The following is a 20,304-nucleotide window of genomic DNA, read 5'->3' on the forward strand; positions in this document are numbered from 1 at the left end:
CGTAATAGATGATCAACTACAGCTACAACTATATACATATATATATATATATATATATATAGAGAGAGAGAGAGAGAGAGAGAGAGAGAGAGAGAGAGAGAGAGAGAGAGTGTGTGTGAGAGTGTGAGTGCTGGGGCCATGGTTGAGTCATATAGCCCCATTTGTGCCCTCTCCCTGTGCTGTTGCTCCAGAGCTACAGCCTGAGGGGGAGGTCACAAACGGGACTAGCTGACAATATTTGTATCTAAGTTGTATTGAAATCCTTTTTATTATCATGGATAGCTTGGGTTTAATGTTAACTTATTAATTTAGAACGGCGATGAAGTCACTATATCAATGGTAGGCTATAGCTATTAGGTTTTCTGAAAATAATGCCTCCCTGTCTCCGTACCTTTTCCCCAGAGGCATGATGTCTGCATAGCACTGGCAAGGTAGAACATGGGTCCTACAAGCCAACAAGCCACAATTAGATAAGAACTCGATGCACTCCAAGATGTTGACATGGCACCAGGTGTAACGGACCCGAAGGGGGGTTTCCAGGAGTATAAATGTGGTGTCCCTGATACTTTTATTTTGAAGGACTTCCTGCCAAAACATCAGGTCTGTGAGGCTTTTACTTGAAGACTTTCCTGCTCACAGGAGCAAATCAGCTGCAATTAGAGTAATCAAGTTCACCTGGTACTGATGCCAGGGTGGGGCTGCAGCAAACAATAAAATGGGCTTGGTGGTGACTAGAGCATAAAGGACTGCACAGTATTGCAAATGTTTGTAAACTAATAGACCCTGGAAGGATGGGTTAAGGACGGACGCCAATGGACCCTGGAAGGATGGGTGACGGACGGACGGAAGGTTAAAATGACAAACTATGGAAGCCACACACCATGCCACTGTCTACCACAATTAGCACCTAGCTGGAAGGGGAACAAGGTATATGTCTCTGTTTGATGGTTTTGTTGCACTGTTTATATGATCTTATTGTTATCTGAGTGATCTTATTGTTGGCTTTTATTATCTGAGGGTTATTGCTATAGTTTGTACCTTTTTCATGTATTTACCTTCATGTATTTTTCTATAGAATGGTTTATGCATTCTGTAAGTTAATTTTGTGATATAGGCCCATGGATTTATGGGAAAATGTATTGTGCCATTTGAGATTTGATGACGTTAATGGATTATTTTATTGATTTATGTTATGTATTTTGTGTTTTCTTCGCCAGTTTCTACGTTGATTTAATAAAGAACCACCACAAAATCATCAGTCAGACTTCACCCTTTTAATGGCCAGCCGGGACCGCTACACCAGGTCTTGTCATTGTAGTGCACATTCTGAAAGAGTTGGATGAGCAGCATGACCGGTAGGTAGAACACTGCTGTTGGGACCAACGCCGTTAACACGCGTTGCACATGTCTGCTGTGATGGAGGAAGATGGGCAGACCAGTATAATGATGTTGGTTGTAATAACGTAGCTTTAGACTTGTTTTATCACTACCTACCTGTTTATTTCAGTCTGTAAAGGCTGAAGCTACCTGCCTGTCTGCATTGTTGCCTGGTCTGATTATTTTATAAGCCACATTGGGCTTGTTTTTCTGAAGTTGCTTGTAAATAATGCTAGAACGGTTGTGAGCTTGTAGATCATATATAAATATGCACATTGTTTAATGGACAACATAGGTTTGAAGTGCTCATGTGGCCTATTATAGTCGCTTATTTTGGCCTTGTTTTCATAGACCTGGTTGCTTATTTCTCACAAATTCTGGCAACCGCACTGGCAACTCGGCAGCGCACTGTGGGGATTTTACATGGTGCACCTGCATGTTACTGATTAGAGAGAATTTTATATTTTTGTTCATTATTTCCTGCGTAATCTGTTAATAAAACTGACGTGTGTAAATGGGAGCATTGCATTGCGGGATGCACAAATTGTCTTCTTTAAATAGACTATCATTTTATATAAACACAATTGACCCAAGGAATTGACACCCTCCCCTCTGCTGATTATAGTCAAATTAGAATCACAGAGATTTGTTGACAATAGTAGCCTAGTAGAGAGAGGTGCGCGCTGTGTGCCCTGGCCGTCTCCACGAATCCATTGCAGTCTGTGCGCTCTTGTGGGTGGTTTTAGAATCCGCTGTGCGCTTTCCCAAAGGTGTGTGGGCAGAATAGCAATTTTGGGGATATAGCAACAACACGCCCACGGGCACGCCTCCACCCACAAATAACGGGATCGGCATATTGGAGAACGGGTGCAGAATGGCGTTTAGGGCCAGCGCCAGCTCCATTATCCGTATTTCATGGGTAATGGGTAGAAAGTCACGGGTAATGGTTAACGGGTACGGGTATAGCTTGGCACAGAATAGAGCGGTATGTCTGTTTCAGCTGGAAGTGAGATTCCCCATTCTAGTGAATTTAGCAGCCTAGAGGGCGGAGCCAAAAGTACACCGTGCATATGTCACTGATCACAAGTCAAGTCAAGTTACATTTATTTATGTATATATATTTTTAAAACTGGCTGCCATCTTGAAAAAGTAGCCCGAGGTTGATTATCAATTAGGTTGGTAAATAGGTTATCTGTGCCAAATTTCATGCTTGTATCACCAACTGAACTATTTTCTCAGTTTCCCGCCTAACTATAAAATGAATTTGATAACGATATGAACTGTAGCACTTTTCATACATAAGAATGCAGCTCAAGGTGCGACAGAAAAAAAGAAAGAAAAATAACAGATTAAAAACAAAAACACCTACAAAGTGCTATACAGTGCAGAATAATAGATAAAAAAGGAGGACTAAACCAAAAATTTAAAGTAAAACATAATTGTTAATCACAAATAAATCCCCTTATAAGATACTAATTAAAAGCTAGATTGAAGTGATTGGTATTCAAGTGGCGCTTAAAGATGTTGCATCCCTGATTTTTGGATGTCACCTATTCCACAGATTAGGGGCATAGTTAATAAATGCAGCATCGTCTACTGTGGTTCTCAAAGTGGGGCTCCAGGGAACCTAAGGGTTCCTTGAGGAGGGGGTTCCAAATAGACCCTTACAGGTCTACTCTGTAACTCTGAGATAATTTGTACCCTCTCAGAGTTACGGCGTCTTTGAAATCAAAATGTTAGAGAACCCCTTATATACTGCTTGCTTATTACTGCCTTCAACATGACAGAGGGGTAAAAAAAATATATGCAGAGAACGGGCAACAAGAAAAAACTCACAATACAGCTGTGACAATAAAAAAAACACAAAGGTCTCCTCCAACTTTGCGTTATTTTCCTCTCCTACTCTCAGTTCTTAACACGTTTCACAAACTATCCATAGCCTTTCCCAAAGCATTTCTTTGTTTCAAGATTCATTCCTGCTGGAGATCAACTGGAGCAGTTTCTATTCTAGAAGTTTCTATTCTTAGAGATATTCTCCTTTGCAGCCATGCCATCACTTTGGTTGGTATCACTGATCACATTCCTGTGTAGATGAAGTGAGCCTGGATTGCTGTTGGTAGTCATAGCTACCAGTTCCCACCTGATGTCGTGCGGGAGTCCCGACTGATGATCCAAACCATACTTAATAACTAGTAGCTTGCATAACGTCTTCAGACTAGGACTTAAGTCTAAGATGTACAGGTCATTGGGTCTGGATTCTCCAAAGACGATGATACGATCTCCCACCATGCAACAGCACATCCTCCAACATGGGCCTTTCCCCTTGGCCTCAATCTTCTTCCAGGAGAAGGTCTCTGGATTGAATTTCCACAGATCATCAAAGTTTTCCCAAATACCAAATATGTATAGCTCTCCATTGTAGGCAAAGGCTGAATGACCCTCACGCTTGCGTCCTTCTGGAATCTGTGCAGAAGGAATGCTCAGCCAGCAGTTGGTCTCTGTGTCAAACACTCTGATGCTGTTGTGTGTGTCGGAGTTGTAGTTTAAGCCCCCGAATACAAACATCTTTTTCCTGATGATAGTGGCAGAGTGACATGCTGAAGGAGGTGTTTTAGTCCCTCTGGTGTTAATTAAAGACCATACCATTGTTGTGGGGTCCAACTTGTACATGTCATTAAAGCATCTCTCTCTAAGTTGAGTTGATGAGGATCCTCCAAAAATATATCCAACCTTCCCCAAGACACAGGCTGAGTGGCCCCACCTCCCCTCTGGAACAGTACCAGAAATCCTGGGCTTGAACCATCTGTGGGAGTTGACATCAAATGCATAAAGAACGGTGCAAAAGTGGTGATCCCATGTACACCCTCCCCAGATGTAGACGATATCTTCTATCAGCACAGCTCTGTGGCCGTAGCGCATGGGGGGAACATCAAGGAAACGTTCTCTTCTTTCAGTTGTCACTGCGGGCAACATCATCCAGCATAAAGACACTGTGTTGAAGATAAGCACATCAATATGATCCATTTTGTTGTATTCATGCCCCTGACTGTACCCTCCAAAGGAGTACATCTTGTGCCCCGCTGCCACAGCAGCATAGCTGTTAGTCTCCGGTATGTTCAGATGCACCGTCCAGTGTAACATTTCACACAGCAGGAGCACATCAGATCAAAGGAATGTGAAGTAGTAGAATGGAGTGATATTGCTGAGTGCTACCACTTATATTGGTACAGTGGCACAAATGTCACACAAAGCCTGGCCCATCCAGCAGCACTCTGCATGACAGAAAAAAGACCATGTTGCAGTAACAGTAATATGTGAAAAAGACAAACTCGTCAAAACATTCAGATAAACAAAAATCACTTTATTCAGTTTTCATGGCAGTCACGTTTTTTGTACAATAAACACTTTGCAAGGAATAGGCCTAGTTAGGACTGTAAGTCCATGCCACTGTAAACCCAACCAAAAGCCCATAAAGTGCAGATTTATTAGTGTGATGGCTTCTTAAAGCCAATAAAAGACAAATAGAACAAAAAAAACATTCAAATCTAAAACAATAGGAACAGTGATTGCGCCAAAGTTAATGATTCAAAAACATTAGTAAACAAAGAGTAAATTTATACTGTAAGTGATTTCAGACCTCCAAAGTCTTTGAGAACAAGTCATCCTCTTTTTTGTAATTAGAAGTGATCTCTTGCTGCTGTTTCAGTATTTCAAGTTCTCTCTTGCTAAGAGAAAATGAAACGTTCAAGGGGAAACAGTGCTTGCTTATTTCCTTTTCAAATTCATCTTTAGCACAGTATGACAAATCGATTGACCAGTTTCACTAAATAGATAGCTAGATCTTGTTAAAACAGTATTTGGAAGTAAATCAGCGGTGGGTTTGGTTTGCTGCATAGGACTTTACAATCAGGGACTGAAGCACTAGACTCTTTAAAAGTTAATTTAGCGCACTCTTTTGTCATACATACTGTACAGCATCTGCCATCAGAATTATCCTGACAAACCCCCACCTGTTTGATGACTGATCTGTGTTCCACCAACTGTATACTACACCCACATATCGCCTCTGTCAGGTGGAAACCTTGTATGTCCAAGACTGACATGGAGAAAGGAATCTGTGACTTAACCACTTTCACAGACAGACTTAAGCACTTTCGGTGTCCCTATTTTAGCCATGTCATTATAGGTGAAAGTTTTCCCCAAATGTTCAAAGTTTTTACAAAATATTCAAGAATTGTCAAAAATATTTCAAAGATGTCCCAAAATAGAAAAAAAATGCTTCTCTACAAGCTATGTGAGCTTGTAGTGCAGCTATTTTTGCTACTTTTGTGCAAAATAGGGCATTAATTTATGGAGATACAAAGTTTCTGCCCGACAGTGACAATATGGTCCTGAAAGTTGGACCGTTTGACCAATAAAATGTCAGACAAAACAAGGTATGACAAGCTGTGGAAAAAATTACATAACAAAATGAGTTCTGGCAAAAACAGAGGGAAGGAGCTAGGCGAAAACCATATAGTGCAGCTCTGAAACAGAATTATCACAGCTGTTTTGGCGAGAATGAAAGGCTGATTAAAAAGTGATAAATAAAATGCCCCTCTACAGTAGTGGTTCTCAAAACTTTTATATTTGACAATGGATAATTAACTAATTTCACCGGGGACCCCCTGGGACCCCCTCAAGAACCACTGGTCCTTCACTGGTCCTTAAGAGGGTTTGAGAACCATTGCTATAGAGTCCATATATACAACACATTTGTCCAGTCTGTTGATGTGGTTTGTCTTGTAGCTCTAGCAGCAATATTAGCAGTTAAATCACAGTGCTTTCACTAACTGTGCCAACCTCTTCCCCACATAGAAGTGCAGGGTAGATGCGGCTATGTACAGTGCAAGAGTCATCTCTATAAATCTTTCATTACATATGGCTATGTTTAAAAGTAGTGCACGGTAAAGGGATTAGGGTTAAAGTTCAGACATAGCCTCTTTAGCTGTACTGTAGCTTCAGAACCAATCTTTTGCCCACCGCCTGCAGTCAGTCTCTATAGTTAAAGAAAAAGGTTTCTTGAAATCTACAGTAGGTTGTGTAGGCTCTCAGAAGACTAGCTTGTTTATTTGTTAGCTAAAAAGGATTCTTTAATAAAAAAAGTAGAAATAAAAAAACCCAACCATATTAAACCGCATATATTTTCTGTTCCTTGCAACTTTCCCTTCAACTGTTTTTTTTTAAATGATGGGAAGCATTTTAGGTATTACACAGCCTAGCCCTAGGATCAGTTTTTACAGTAACCATATCCACCGCCATACAAGGGAGACATTGGATTACAATAAACATTAAGACTTAGCGTTTCAACAAAGGTGTAATCGAAGCCCCCTTCAGTGACATCGAAGTCCCCTTCACAGTGACATTGCACGTCTTCCAACCATGCCTCAAGATGTCCCCCTGTTTTTCAGAGTGTCCAAGCAGGCCAAGTACTGTATCTGGATACGTTTCTCACAAGCTGTTCCTCGTGCTTCCTCCTCTGACTTGATTGTGTGATAACACAACGACAGAAATCCTTCCCTCTGGGTGCCTGGTGGCTCAGCCAGCTATAGTGAACGTGCAAAAAGCACAACTATATTCTCCAAGTGAGCACAAGGACCCGGGCTCGATTCCGACCCTGTCTTGTTTCTCTTCTCTTTCTCTGCCCTTGGTTTCCTGTCTCTCTACTCTGACCTATTTAAAATAAAGTATAGAAATGTAAAAAAAAACAGAAGAAGAAAACGTTCTCTAAAATCTGCTGTTGATGTTAACCTGGCTTCCTCGTCGTCCACTTTTAATGACAACTTGGCGTGTGTAGTGGCCGAACAATCTCCCTACTGCCATGGTCGCTGTTGGGTTGAGTTAGGGTTGTGGTAAACAGGTGCAGGGGCGTGGTTAGGGTAGGGAGGCGCGGCAGAGGCATTAGCATTGGGCGGGTAACTGGAGGCCGGGTAGGGGGCCATTATATGCGTTTGTGGCTGAGCGGCTGTGTTGGAGGACGAGGGGGTGGAAGAGGAGGGGAGGTGGAGGTACGTGGGAGCAGAGGGGGCAGACGGTGCTGTCGGGGTGGGTACTCGCTGTAGGACAACGTGGGGGTAGAGCTGGGAGTCCGAGCGGTACAGGCCAGGGAGCGGCGCCTTCAACAAACTCTCTTGACTCCTGGAAGAAAAGCGAGAAGCGAGAGAGAGCAGAAGGATTGTTGTTATTCAACACATTTCAAAGCATTTAATTTCTTTGATTTCTTATTTTTTACTTTACAAGACAGTTTAGAAAGTTGAGGGGGAGACAGTGTAGGTGTGTAGGATAAGCACATTAGGAAGGCAGTGGTGGGATTCAATCCTAAGCCATCCAGATGTGGGGGTCTCATCCACTCAGCCACCGAAAGACATGATATAATTGCCTTTTAACTCCATTTGGAGCCCCGGCCCCCAGGTTGAGAACCAGTTGGCGGGGAATGGCATCAGACCCCAAACAGTAGGCATCTGTCTATTCATGGTTACCTCTGGTATCCTCTGTTCTCATATCCAGTGAGTCCTCCAGTCAGGTAGAGGGGGCAGTCAGGGGCCAGCCGAGGGTCCATCCGCTGAGAGAGATGGAAGATCTTCGGAGCTGGGAACGCATCCCACTCCCCCTCCTCCCTCTCCAGCCAACACTCGCTACGCCGGCCTGACCGCTTCTCTCTACGCCTGCACACACACACACACACACACACACACACACACACACACACACACACACACACACACACACACACACACACACACACACACACACACCAGAGAGACGCGCGTGTCATGATACCTTAATTACAAACATCCGTCATCCGTATGTTTTAAACACATACACAGGACCACAATGGAAACAAGCCCTCAGGGATTTTTGTGTTATCCTTTTAGCATTATTGTATAACTGTACCTCTGTATTTAAAAAAAGTATTAATAGTAGTAACTATTAATAAAGTATTCAAACAAACAAACAAACAAACAAACAAACAGTAGCCTATATCAAGATGCTCTATACAGAAAAAAGAAATAAATACAAATAAAACAATATCAGCAGACATGACAAGATCCTTGTTACAGCTTGATTTCTACTTTGTGCATTGAACAAAAGCACACAGTAGACATTGTGCTGTTCCGTCACACTCTGGGCCGGAAACCCCACCCCCAATCCCCTGAGGGTGGCATACTGTAAGAGCAAAATGGCCACCGTGTGAACACGGTCAATCCCCACCTGGTCCGTCCCTCTCTCTTGGCACGATCTCGGCCATTGCGTTCCTGAAGACAGCAGATGAGGAAGGACAAGGACATGGCCAAGATGACGATTCCGCTGACCACCGAGGCCAACACCGCCACGCGCAGACCCCTGTCCTCTGGCCTGGGGATAGCTATTGCAGGAGTGGGAGTGATGGGTCAGCGAAAAGACAAAAAGAATAAGGGAGTTCTTAAAACATAATGTGTCTTGTATCTTACAGTATGGTGTTTCTGATATGTGACATTAAAGAGTGACCAGTGGACATGAAATGTGATGTAGGCCTACTATGACATGGGCTGGACAAACTCGTGAGCCCTGTACTGTATGTAGTCTCGCGTAGCCAGACAACTATTCCACAATCTCTGAATGCTATATAGAGTCTGGAACTACAACTCCCAAAATCCGAGAGAGGAAACTGGCACTTCCGTTCATGAAAATATCTTTTAAAATATCTTTACACTTTACCTTTTAATTTCCATTTCAGCTAAGCAGGAAGCTATGTATACTTAGATGATTTGTATTTATATTAGGATAAATTTGCGCGACTGTAAAGACTAAACTGAAATGGAGAGGAGGCTCCACATCCGGTTTATATTCTAATCATGATCAGAGCTTCCGAGTCCCAGACTGTATGCCGGAAACATTTGAAAATTGTGGGAGGCAACAGTCTGGTAACGCGAGACTATACTGTATGTGTCTTCATCCAGTGATCCATGGAGCACCAATGTATCAGTTTTGATATAAAAGATTTAATGGTGAGATTTCTAATTGAGCGAGTAGTGATTTTGATTTGCTGTATCTTTAGATTTAAATGATGAAAAAAAAACATCTTTTAACAAACGGAAAAACTAAGCAAGACTCTGATCGCACCTGACATTTGACCAGCTAGGAATGTTCCTGAGCAGTACTGGGTTGCGCAAGTTCACCAAGTATGCTTACATACAAGCTGCAACAGTTATACAGTGGCCGGCCGTTGTTGTGAATGAAATGCTTATATTCATGAGAAAATTGCAGTCACTTTTGAAGTGGCAGCAATTTTCAGGTCGGCTAGGTTATTCTTGTCCAACTCAGGTGTTCTTATGGAGTCATTGTGATTGGAACGTTTTCCTTGAGATCTGGTTGATTTGGTTGTGTCATTCACTTGATTAAAAATCCAACATGAGAAAAGTAAGGACAATTATTATCAAGCAAGTGTGTATCAAGGTCCTTTTCATGTATGAGAGTAAATACCAAGCTCTTTCACCACATAATGTAAGTGATGACCAAAGGCCTGCACCCGCCCCCCCCCCCCCCCCCCCCCCCCCCGCCGGAGCCTCCGTGGCACAGTATTGGAGGATCTCTGCAGTAAAATCCTCAGCTATAAGCTGGAATTTACCTTCACAGACGGGCAGGTAGTTGCTCCACTGCGGCTTGCCGTTCCTGATGCTGCAGTAGATCTTGTCACTGCCGACCAGCTGGTATCCCTCGCGGCACCAGAATGCCAGCACGCTGCCAACCGACATGCCCATGCCACTCTCCACGTAGAAGGACCCGCGACGCGGCGGAAGAACGGCTACGCATGACAAACCTGAGGAGAAAGGGCATTGACAGTGATATAGGTGAGGTGGAGACAAAGAGGCTGTGTGTGTCTCTCTGCCTAGGTGTCTCTCTCTGCCTGTCTCTCTGACAGACAGGGGTATCTCAGGTCAGAGTATCTCTTCCCTCTGCTGGGAAACAGACCATAAGTTACAGTAGGATGAACAAACAGAAAGAAAGACAAGAACCAGAAACGGCTTCTATTTTAGTCTTTTTTTGTATGCTACATTACACAAGCGGCTGCAGGGCCCTCGTGACACAGCAGCTAGTGTTGGAACAACACTGCAGGCAGGCGCTGGGAAGCTGTTCTATGCTCCTGGTCCCACAGGGAGCAAAAGGTTCCTACTATTACCATAATGTTACTGTGTTTGTCATATAGGGCAGTGGTTCTAAAAGTGGGGTCCGGGGAGCCCCAGCAGGGATTCTTGAGGGGGCTCTAGGGGTCACCAGCAAAATGAGGAGCAGTTTGAACAATTAAGCCCTATTTTATTTTTCAGCTGCTATTCGAAACGAGCTGATATACAAGCTGACAACTCATCACATCGCGATGCATTGTGAGCTTGTATATCTGCTAGAGAACATTTTTGACAAATGTTTACAAATCCTCTCATGGGGGTCACTGGCACAAAATATTGTGTTAATTTAACTGAGTTTACAAATGTTACCAAATGCAAACTTATTTGGTTACATTGTTATCAAGAGATTAGAATACATATTTACTGACTTTTCTAATTGTTTTATATCAAGGGCATGTGTGATGCTGCTGTTTGCTGCGTCAGTATTACTGTAATCACACTACTGTGTGCGCGTGTCTGTGTGTGAGAGAAATATGTCATGATTGAGCAAAACCCCAGGAGCGTGCAAGCTGCTCTCAGCTGATTAGGAGCGACAGATGGGTGGATTTCTGCAGAGAGAGAGAGAGAGAGAGAGAAGCATTTCTCATCTCCTGTGTGTGTGTGTCTCTCTCTCACACGTGCACACACCAAGGCACACACACACTATACACGTGCATTACTTGTGCAGTATGTGGAAACAAGTACCGTATGACATCCAGATCCTAAAGGGGAAAATAAAAGCCACTCTATTACCCCCACAGAGGCCTGTGTGAGTGAGTGCGTGCACTTGACTCTGTTCTCTTGCACTGACAGGCGTACCTCTGAGACATCTACAATTGTACAGTAGAGTTAAATGAACACAGAGGATTTGTACAGTGTAGGAAGGAAAGAAAGAAAGAAAGAAAGAAAGCACAATACTAATACCATATAATTATATGGAAATTACTTAAAATGAGAAAAGATCTGAAAGTGAAAAGGTGACTATGACTATGACCATACGGCAGACTGTATCTCCTGACTGTACCTTTGTTTGGACCATAACAAAGTCACATAAATGCTTTGTATTACAACAATGTTATTTTCCTACAGTGGAATATCAATTGTCCTTTCTTGACAGTATTAGCCAAATGTAAGGCACATATCTGTGTTGTGAAAAAAAAATAGCAGTGTAGACAAATATAACCAGGTATGGGCCTCTACAATAAAATAAAATAAAATACATTTTACATCACACAATGAAACAAAACAAGGAACAAGCAGTTAGGATCCTTACAAGTTCTACTGAGAAATCTGCCTAGACACTCAGAAATGTTAATGTATGAATTTCACTATACTGGCGGGCCATGAATAATATATTTTAGGGAAGGAAGCCGCGGGCCATATAAAATCTGCCCTTTTGCCAAATTGTCCTCCGGGCCAGATGTTGAAATCACACTCTATTTAAGCCCTGTTTTTTCTATGCTCTCCGCTCTCTGTGTCTTGTGTGTCACTGTGCCTGCATATGTGTTCTTGCTCACCTGTCCACCAGTATTTGTTCAGCCTACTTATTTTGACCAATGACTTTGTTTGCCTGAATTGTTTGCTGCTTTTGATATTCTGCCTGGACTTGATGACTGTTTCCCGCCTGACATTTGTTGGGTTAGTTCACCAGGGGTTTTCTCTATTGGATTATGTTCATTGGCTTTGTTACAACAGTTTTTTTAATCTGTGCTTCCACTATTATACCCCTGTTTAAAGCTCATTCAGACACTTCCTTGTTCAGGAAGAGCCTATCAGGTGGCCTCATAGAGTTATAATATATCGGGTGGCCTTCCTAGGAAGTAGGAAACCTTAAAAATTACAAAATAATACAGAAATACTAAAGCATGGTGATAAAAAAAAAGTTTGAGTGGTGCAATCAAGCAACAGCAAGGCGACACTTATTCCACTCTTGACATCACAGCCTTGAGTATGGTGGGTGAGGATCTATTCCTTTTGCCAGTTTGCATATCTGGTCTGGAGAGAATCAGGCAGCACACACAGAAACGATAGTGTGAATAGTGTGCACAGGCATATGTATGGACACTCATGACAACTCCTTTCAGGAGTGACGGTTCATCATCAAAGCTGCTGCTATACATGGACTATGATGGGGATGGCGTGTAGATCTGTTGTGGCTGGAAAGTTTGGCCTTGTACTCAGACCTCTCTGTCACTCACTCTACTTCTGTTTCTCTGTCTCACTCTCTCTCTTGGATGAAGTGGTGGTCAGAGGACACAATTTGGCAGCCGTCAGGACATGAGGAGGAAGCTACGGGAGTAGATAGAGTTTGTGTGACAGACGGTGTAACTGTTCACGTGTGTGGCACCCCAACGGGCAGAAGTGTACAGTAAGCGCTTTTGGAGGTACGCTCTATAGAAGCCCCTCAACATGCGATTCCAATTTGGGGATGAATGGATGTTGCGTGACAGGGAGAGAGAGAAAGAAAGAAAGAAAGAAAGAAAGAAAGAAAGAGAGAGAGAGGGAGATGAGAGATAAATAGTGGGAATAGAGTATTTTCTTTTACCGGAGCTTATTAAGCTGAGTCATCATAGGAATTAAGTCAGGAATGTTGCCTCTGCGTCGCGCACGCACGCGCATGCACGCACGCGCGCACACATGCACACACAATTGAATGCACACACGTGGCTGAGAGGATCTCTTTAGCTCTGAAAAGGCAAATTAAATATTAAGGATGTTACGTGACGGTATGGACTAAAAGAGCTGTGTGATGGAGGTGTTTTAGAACCTACATGTATGTGTATGCGCATGCACACACACACACACACACACACACACACACACACACACACACACACACACACACACACACACACACACACACACACACACACACACACACACACACACACACACAGTATGTACAGAGAGAGAGAGAATAATATAATAATATACTGTACATTTTATATGATCTTTCTGTTATTTAATGTGATTGTTTTGTCGGTTGTTTCTGACATACTGTAAGCCTTAGCCACATACTGTGGATATGAAACCAGTTATTTGGGGTCTGTTTGGGGACAAAATTGGTGTCCCCAGTTAGATTTAAAATGATTTTACAGAAGTTTCATGAGGTTAAGGTGGGGGGGCATGTAGGGGATATGGAATGTGTGTGTGTGTGTGTGTGTGTGTGTGTGTGTGTGTGTGTGTGTGTGTGTGTGTGTGTGTGTGTGTGTGTGTGTGTGTGTGTGTGTGTGTGTGTGTGTGTGTGTGTGTGTGTGTGTGTGTGTGTGTGTGTGTGTGTGTGTGTGTGTGTGTGTGTGCGTGCGTGCGTGCGTGCGTGCGTGCGTGCGTGCGCGCGCGCTTGAGTGCATGTGTGTTGACTTTTTGGTTTGTTTGGTTAAACTCTATTGGTTCTGTTCTCGTTCTGCAAAGCTTAGCTGTCATAGCAGGGAACTGTGGGACGCCATTCAGAGAGCATCCAATGTGCTGCCAATGTGCCTCGGGAACGCCAACCTGGCAACCCGTCTCGGCAGGCAAAAAAATCCATTCTTGTCTGTTTTTCTCCATCTATCCCTCCTCCCTCGCTGTTTCGCTCTCTTTTGCTTTCTCGTCTTCTCTCTCCTCCCCTGGACGCTGTCAGAAAAGCTCTCAGAATAGTTTGTGATTAAAAAAAGATTATGCTCCCCGCTTTAAAGACTCACTGTTGCACCTGCTGATGCAGATAAATGCACGCAGATGCATGGTATACACGAATGTGCACACACACACACACACACACACACACACACACACACACACGATTGGCTGGACAGGCCTGAGACTTCTATTCTCACCACAGAGACCATTCCACCCCCCACCCCGCCCCCCTCTGTAAACCATCCCTCCATCTCTCTCAGGTCAGCAGGCTGACAACATCTATCACCCAACTGATATTATAATGCAGTCACAGCCTTTCCTAGATCCTATCAATGATCTCACCAATAATTTCTATTTTTTCTCTCTCTCATGGCAGGCACTGTTTTACAAGGCAGAATAGCAGCAACATGATGTTGTCATTATAATAACTTTAAAAGAAGAAATGTCCTGATGAACACTTCCATGAGAGCTGGTATTCTGCTTTTATAGAACTCTTTTGAGCCGTGCACCCAATAAATAGATTATTACTTGTGACTGAATTGTACTTTTGTTTTCTAGTCTTTCTTATAAGAAACAGTGCAACACATTGGTTTGAATCCTACTGTTGCCTTTTCATTAAAGCAGGGGAATTCAACGTTTTGCCTGTGCTTGGCTAGCCTGGGATCAATAGGGTTTCTGATCCGGTCAGAGCGGAAATAACGTCATCCAATGAAATCCAATGGAACCAATGACCGGAACCTCCGGCGCCGTGCACCTCCAAAATTATACCAGTCTAAAATGTGTTTCGTTTGGCATAATCTCTCAAGAACAGATTCTGCTCTCTGCTTGAATCTGTCGGGGGGGGGGGGGGGGGGGGGTTCGTCATAACGTGTACGCACTGGCCTACAAGTGGGCGTGCCTTCAGATAAGGAGGCCGCGCTTTACCCAATCAAATGTAGTGGGCGGGATTTACTGTCTGTGCTCTCGCTTCCCACTAAAAACAAACCGAAACTCATTTAAAGGAGGAGTTCACCCAAAAAATTACTTATTTTCTATCAATTACACACCCCATGAAGCCTTGATTTCATGGATTTATTTTTTTGTGGCATTCCTAAAACAACAATTTGATGACCGTGTGTATTTCCGGTAGGAGACACAAATAATCTACTTTGTGTCTCCTACCGGATACATTAGCCGGTATTAGACGGGAATCAAATTATTAGCTTAGGAATGCGACAAAAACAAAAAAGAATCCATGGATTCAAGGCTTCATAGGGTGTGCAATTGATAGAAAATAAGTCATTTTTTGGGTGAACTCCTCCTTTAACAATAGCGTCTTCGGAGCAGACAAAACCACGGAAAGATATTCACATTTTAACTTGCTCTTTCATCATAGAAACAAGTGGGCTTATAACCAAAACGATCCATGTTCTCTGGGAGAAGTGGTGTTAGTGTTCCGTGTAGAAATATTGTTAGTGGGAATGAAAACATAAGTGCACCACCGGAAGTGGAACGCTGAGGGTAGACCAAAAACCCCGGTTTCCTTGCACACGGGTGCTACATTGAGCTCCTCCCAGAGCCAAGTGAAAGAGTAAAAAACAGCAGAGGGCGCTGTTTTTCCTTTTCATTTGGCGATGGGTTCCCAGATTGAGTTTGGCATAATCTCCGCGGTGGAAAGACTGGTGAGGCAGTGCTTGGCTGAGGTGTGATTGAGCCATATGTGCTGATTGCACAGGATTGGCCGCACCTGTGAGCCTCTGAACAAGATAAACCTTTATAGACCCCTTTAACAGACGACGTCACACTGATAAGAACCAGTATGCGCGCAACCAGTATGCGCCCAATCTGTCAGGTCTCGCTAGGACGACGCGGCTTACTAGCCAACACACAAAAGGGGGTTGGGCTGTGCTGAAACCAGCGCACCCCAGAACAACAGGTTGAGAATTGATTGCGTGAAACAATCACCTGTGCGCCCAGTCTCAATGTTGGTAAACAAATAATTGGTCTATAGAGTAGAGAGTATGCATGTGTCACTTTTCCACTGTGACACGCCCCCCTCATCTAGACTGAGTGGCAAAACATTGTGCAGCATGGAGCGTTGGAGTTTGGAAGCGCTCGTTGGAAATCACTCAACGGCCCTGCGTACCACCTGTTTCTAAATGTCACATGATGCAGGAGGCAGCAGGACGTTGTGTTATTGAAAAACGAGCGCTTCCAAGACAGAAAGTATCTCATAACATGTCTACGGTGGATTTTTATGAAACAAAAACTTTGCAGATACAAAGAGGATAATTCAAGCTTTTCATACAGCTGCCATGTTGGTGAGTTTAACGTTGTTTAATACAATCAGTTAGGACACTTTTCTGTTTGGATGTATGGGCTGTCAAGGCTAGAAGGTTGTTGTTTGCCACTCAGTAGGCGTTCCGGCATAACTTCCGGGTACGATGACGTCACACGCATAGCCTCAAAAATAGCTTGTAGATCTGCTCTTTTGGCTGTTTTTGAGCAATTGTGCCTGACATGCACAACATTGTGACGGCAGATTGAAAGAGGGTAATTTTTAACTATAATTTCACCAGATAGAAGAACATTCCACTGAGAGAATGTACTGTAACACATTATGTAATGAAAAGAGAGTAAACCAGATGTCCCTTTGTTGCCACTGAGTTGTGCTTCATCACGTGGAATGTCTGAGGTCGTGTGACACAGTGGTTTTCAAAGTGCCACAGGGACCAAATGGAAAGGAGAGGAAAATGTAATGAAATCTATATATTTCTTATTAAATTTTTCAATTCCTAAGGTCATTGTGCCAGTTTAATCACTTTGAACATGGCATCCCTATAACCTGCATGGGCATGTCGTGATGCAACATATTGTGAGCTTGTAGATTGTCTATTCTAGCTATGTGCATGTTCCTTTTAAAGCCATTACACAATAGGGAGGCTGCAACCAGAGGACCCTTGGCATGGAAAGGTTTGGGACCACTGGTGTGACATGCTGTCAAAGATACTATAGCAACACTGGCTGACAGTTCTCTCACTGCAACACCTTCTGTTACAGTAGCATATGCCTCTTTCTCTCTCTCTCTCTCTCTCTCTCTCTCTCTCTCTCTCTCTCTCTCTCTCTCTCTCTCGTCTAATTTTATCCCATCCCTCCCTTTTGTACCCCTACTGTATCTCCATCTCAATCTTTCCCTCTCTCTATCGTACCCTCGTACCCTCTGCGTGAGAGTCTATACCGTATCTATTTCTGTGGTCCCCAGCTTATGCTCTCTAAAACGGCTAATTATCAAATCCCCTTAGCTCTTGCTCTTCTCTGTGTGTGTGTGTGTGTGTGTGTGTGTGTGTGTGTGTGTGTGTGTGTGTGTGTGTGTACACTGTGCATGTGTGTGAGCGTATATATTTGTGCAGGTAACCTTTTTGTATAATATAATGTACTGTATGATCCATGAGTGTAAAATGTATAGCCTACACAGCGCTTGACACCCCATAGCTTGCTGTGCCATCATGTGTTTCCTTTAATGTGCCACAGTGAGAGCAGAGGACAGTGCAGTGGTGAGGAGTGAGGACATCGGGGTTAATGCATTAACTGGGGCTTTAGTTGGATCTATGGGAGGAAAATCTCCTCTGGGTGCTAAGAGTTAAACAGAGCTAGCCAACGAGAGCGGAGCAGAGCAGAGCGAAACATCTCTTATCCATCTGAACTTCTAACTTCCTATAGGTGACCAGCAGCCATGTGGAGAGAGAATGATGACATGGAATAATGTAGATGCCATCTTTGCAGTTCACTTTTCCACTTCATTGTGATATACAGTATACTGTATGAAGATATGTCATGATGAGGTGGGAAAGTGTACTGCAAAGAGGCGCTGCTGCCCTGGGACTGACCCTATACCCTCTCACCTGATGAGGGCAGGTGACCAGGAAAAGTTTAAATGGATCAATGCTAACTTACAAAGAGCAATAGTGAAACAGAGAAGAAATACAATACTGCACTTCGGATTTTACTGTCTGTTTGCTCAAAAGTGTTGGGTACAAAGATGAATAGTACAGTAGGCCTATATTGCTTAGCAGCTCAGTGGTGTAACTTTTGTTGACATCAAAACTATACCATATAGTCATCATGACATATTTGACATAAGGAACAAATGGAACTTATTGCCCTTGTAGACCGAACAAAAGTAAATTAAAAGATTATAATTTATGGCTGGATTATGGATTGCATTTCCATTATTTTGTTCAGTAACACTTCCTCAAAACATGTTTACCACATATCAGAGAATCATTTAATTATAGCTGCATTACATTTCGGAACACAACTTCAAAGCTTGTGCCAACTTTCATTAGGTGTTTGTGGAGTGTAATTTGAGACAATTCAGTGTGTCAAGTTATTGAGTGTGATTTCAAAATAAGTGTCCTACTGGCAATGGGCCTTTTTCTTAAATTAGAAATGCTGTTTTTTTTTGGCTGAGCAGGCCAGAAAGATTTTTTGGGGTGCATTAGTCTATACTGCTCCCACACTACCACCACCCTACTCAACTTGAGAAAGAGGCTACCTTGGTGATTTTGTTGTGCAAGCAGCACCACTCTAAACCATGGGAAGGTAATAACTAAGTTGGGGCTGTGCCAAGGCCCATATTGGATTGACAGTCCAAGATAGAATGAGCTCTTTGTGTGGAGATCACCATCGCTCCACCATGGCTCAGAAGTGACAATATTGTGTACAGAAATACTCCTAGCTTTGTGTATGTGTGCGCAGACTGCGCATAGTGTGTGCAGGAATACAGATATACAAAAAGAGTGTTTGTGCACTGTGTGTCACTGAAAGAAATACTCCTACAGACCCACAGTACTGTGCTCCAAGTGGATGCGCACATACAGTATTTGTGTGTTTGCCATTAACCGCATAAGCCCAAAAAGCAGATCTACAAGCTCACAATGCATCACAATGCATCTTATAGTGAGCTTGTAGACCTGTTATTTTCACAACATTTAAAAAAGTTTTTTTCACACATTTTTTTGAAATGCCCAAAATAGGGACAACATGTCGAAAGTGGTTAACAGTATGAGAGGTGAACATTTAATGTAATAGCCAGTGGTTTGAGCAGCCTTATACTGAGTGCACTACAGTACACAGTACAGTACAGTACTACTTGATGTCAGAGGAATATGATCTAATAATATATGATCCAATAATAATCATTTATATATCACCGTATGGTGCCTTGCTCAACAAAATAAATGGATTTTCAACTGCAAAGTTAGACGGATGTGACACAGTCGTATGTCAAAGTATTAGGCTTTAAGAGAAGGAGTAAAGTGACTTTAAGTACGTATGCCTTCCTATTGAAGGATGAAGGCCAGCTTTTGCTCTCCAGCACAGTGTTCAGGGTTATAGGTTGAGGTATAAATGTGACTGACTCAATGTAAGACTTACATACTGTACATAAGGCTCAGCTAGTTACTGCACAGCCAAATCTAGATTGCTAGGATTTCGCTCTGTGCGGTTCATGTCATGAGAAGGATTTGATGATGGAATAGGAACTACTTTTTCCACAGTAAGCCAGTTAGTGTACTTTTTTTTACTGATGAGATGAAAAGTCAGAAGGTTAGGGTGACATGTAACACTGCTTCCTGTAGTTGAACCCAGTTTGACACTGCAGTAAAACAATCAAATTGTTTAGTGGGCCAGTATGCTTACAGGGGAGTCACAGCTGAACCCATCAGAGTTGTACTCTTCTCAGCTACTACGTAAGGCAAACACTAGCCTTCAGGATTGTTCCCATTCTCTCTACATAGGGAATTTCACATTCTTCCCTCTGGTCGACAGTTTAAAACACCAAGGTTGTTTGCCCCGTTTGCTTGACCACAAATGCTCAGGACGTTATTTAGGTAGCATGTTGTTTAGACAGATGCTAGGTTTGATGTTTATCTGGTATCCTAGTTACATCGCAGCACTTTATTGTTTTCTTTGCACTCGGTTTACTTGACCAGTTACGTGTTGTTGGTTGACTAGGGTTCATGCCACTTACTCTGATATTGCACTTTGTAAGTCACTCTGGATGAGAGCATTATGCTGCCAAATGCCTAAATTAGAAAGGTGTGTGACTGGAAGATTTAAAAAGCACTTAATCTTACATCTATAATTGCAT

General features: G+C 42.9%; 1 protein-coding gene across 1 annotated transcript in view; it reads right to left on the bottom strand.

Annotated features, from left to right (window-relative positions):
- Positions 1–7,229: 7,229 nt before the first annotated feature.
- LOC311039591 (uncharacterized protein) overlaps positions 7,230–20,304 on the bottom strand; it is a gene marked incomplete at both ends in the record, with an annotated part of 17,714 nt that continues 4,639 nt past the window's right edge. The window contains 4 exons of the mRNA XM_084049531.1: positions 7,230–7,554; positions 7,896–8,081; positions 8,629–8,782; positions 10,025–10,216. Of these exons, the coding sequence (XP_083905657.1) occupies positions 7,230–7,554; positions 7,896–8,081; positions 8,629–8,782; positions 10,025–10,216 (857 nt within the window). The remainder of the gene's footprint in view (positions 7,555–7,895; positions 8,082–8,628; positions 8,783–10,024; positions 10,217–20,304) is intronic.

This window comes from Gymnoscopelus microlampas, assembly GCF_963454915.1.
Source record: "Gymnoscopelus microlampas genome assembly, chromosome: 23".
In the NCBI taxonomy this organism is placed as follows: Eukaryota; Metazoa; Chordata; class Actinopteri; order Myctophiformes; family Myctophidae; genus Gymnoscopelus; species Gymnoscopelus microlampas.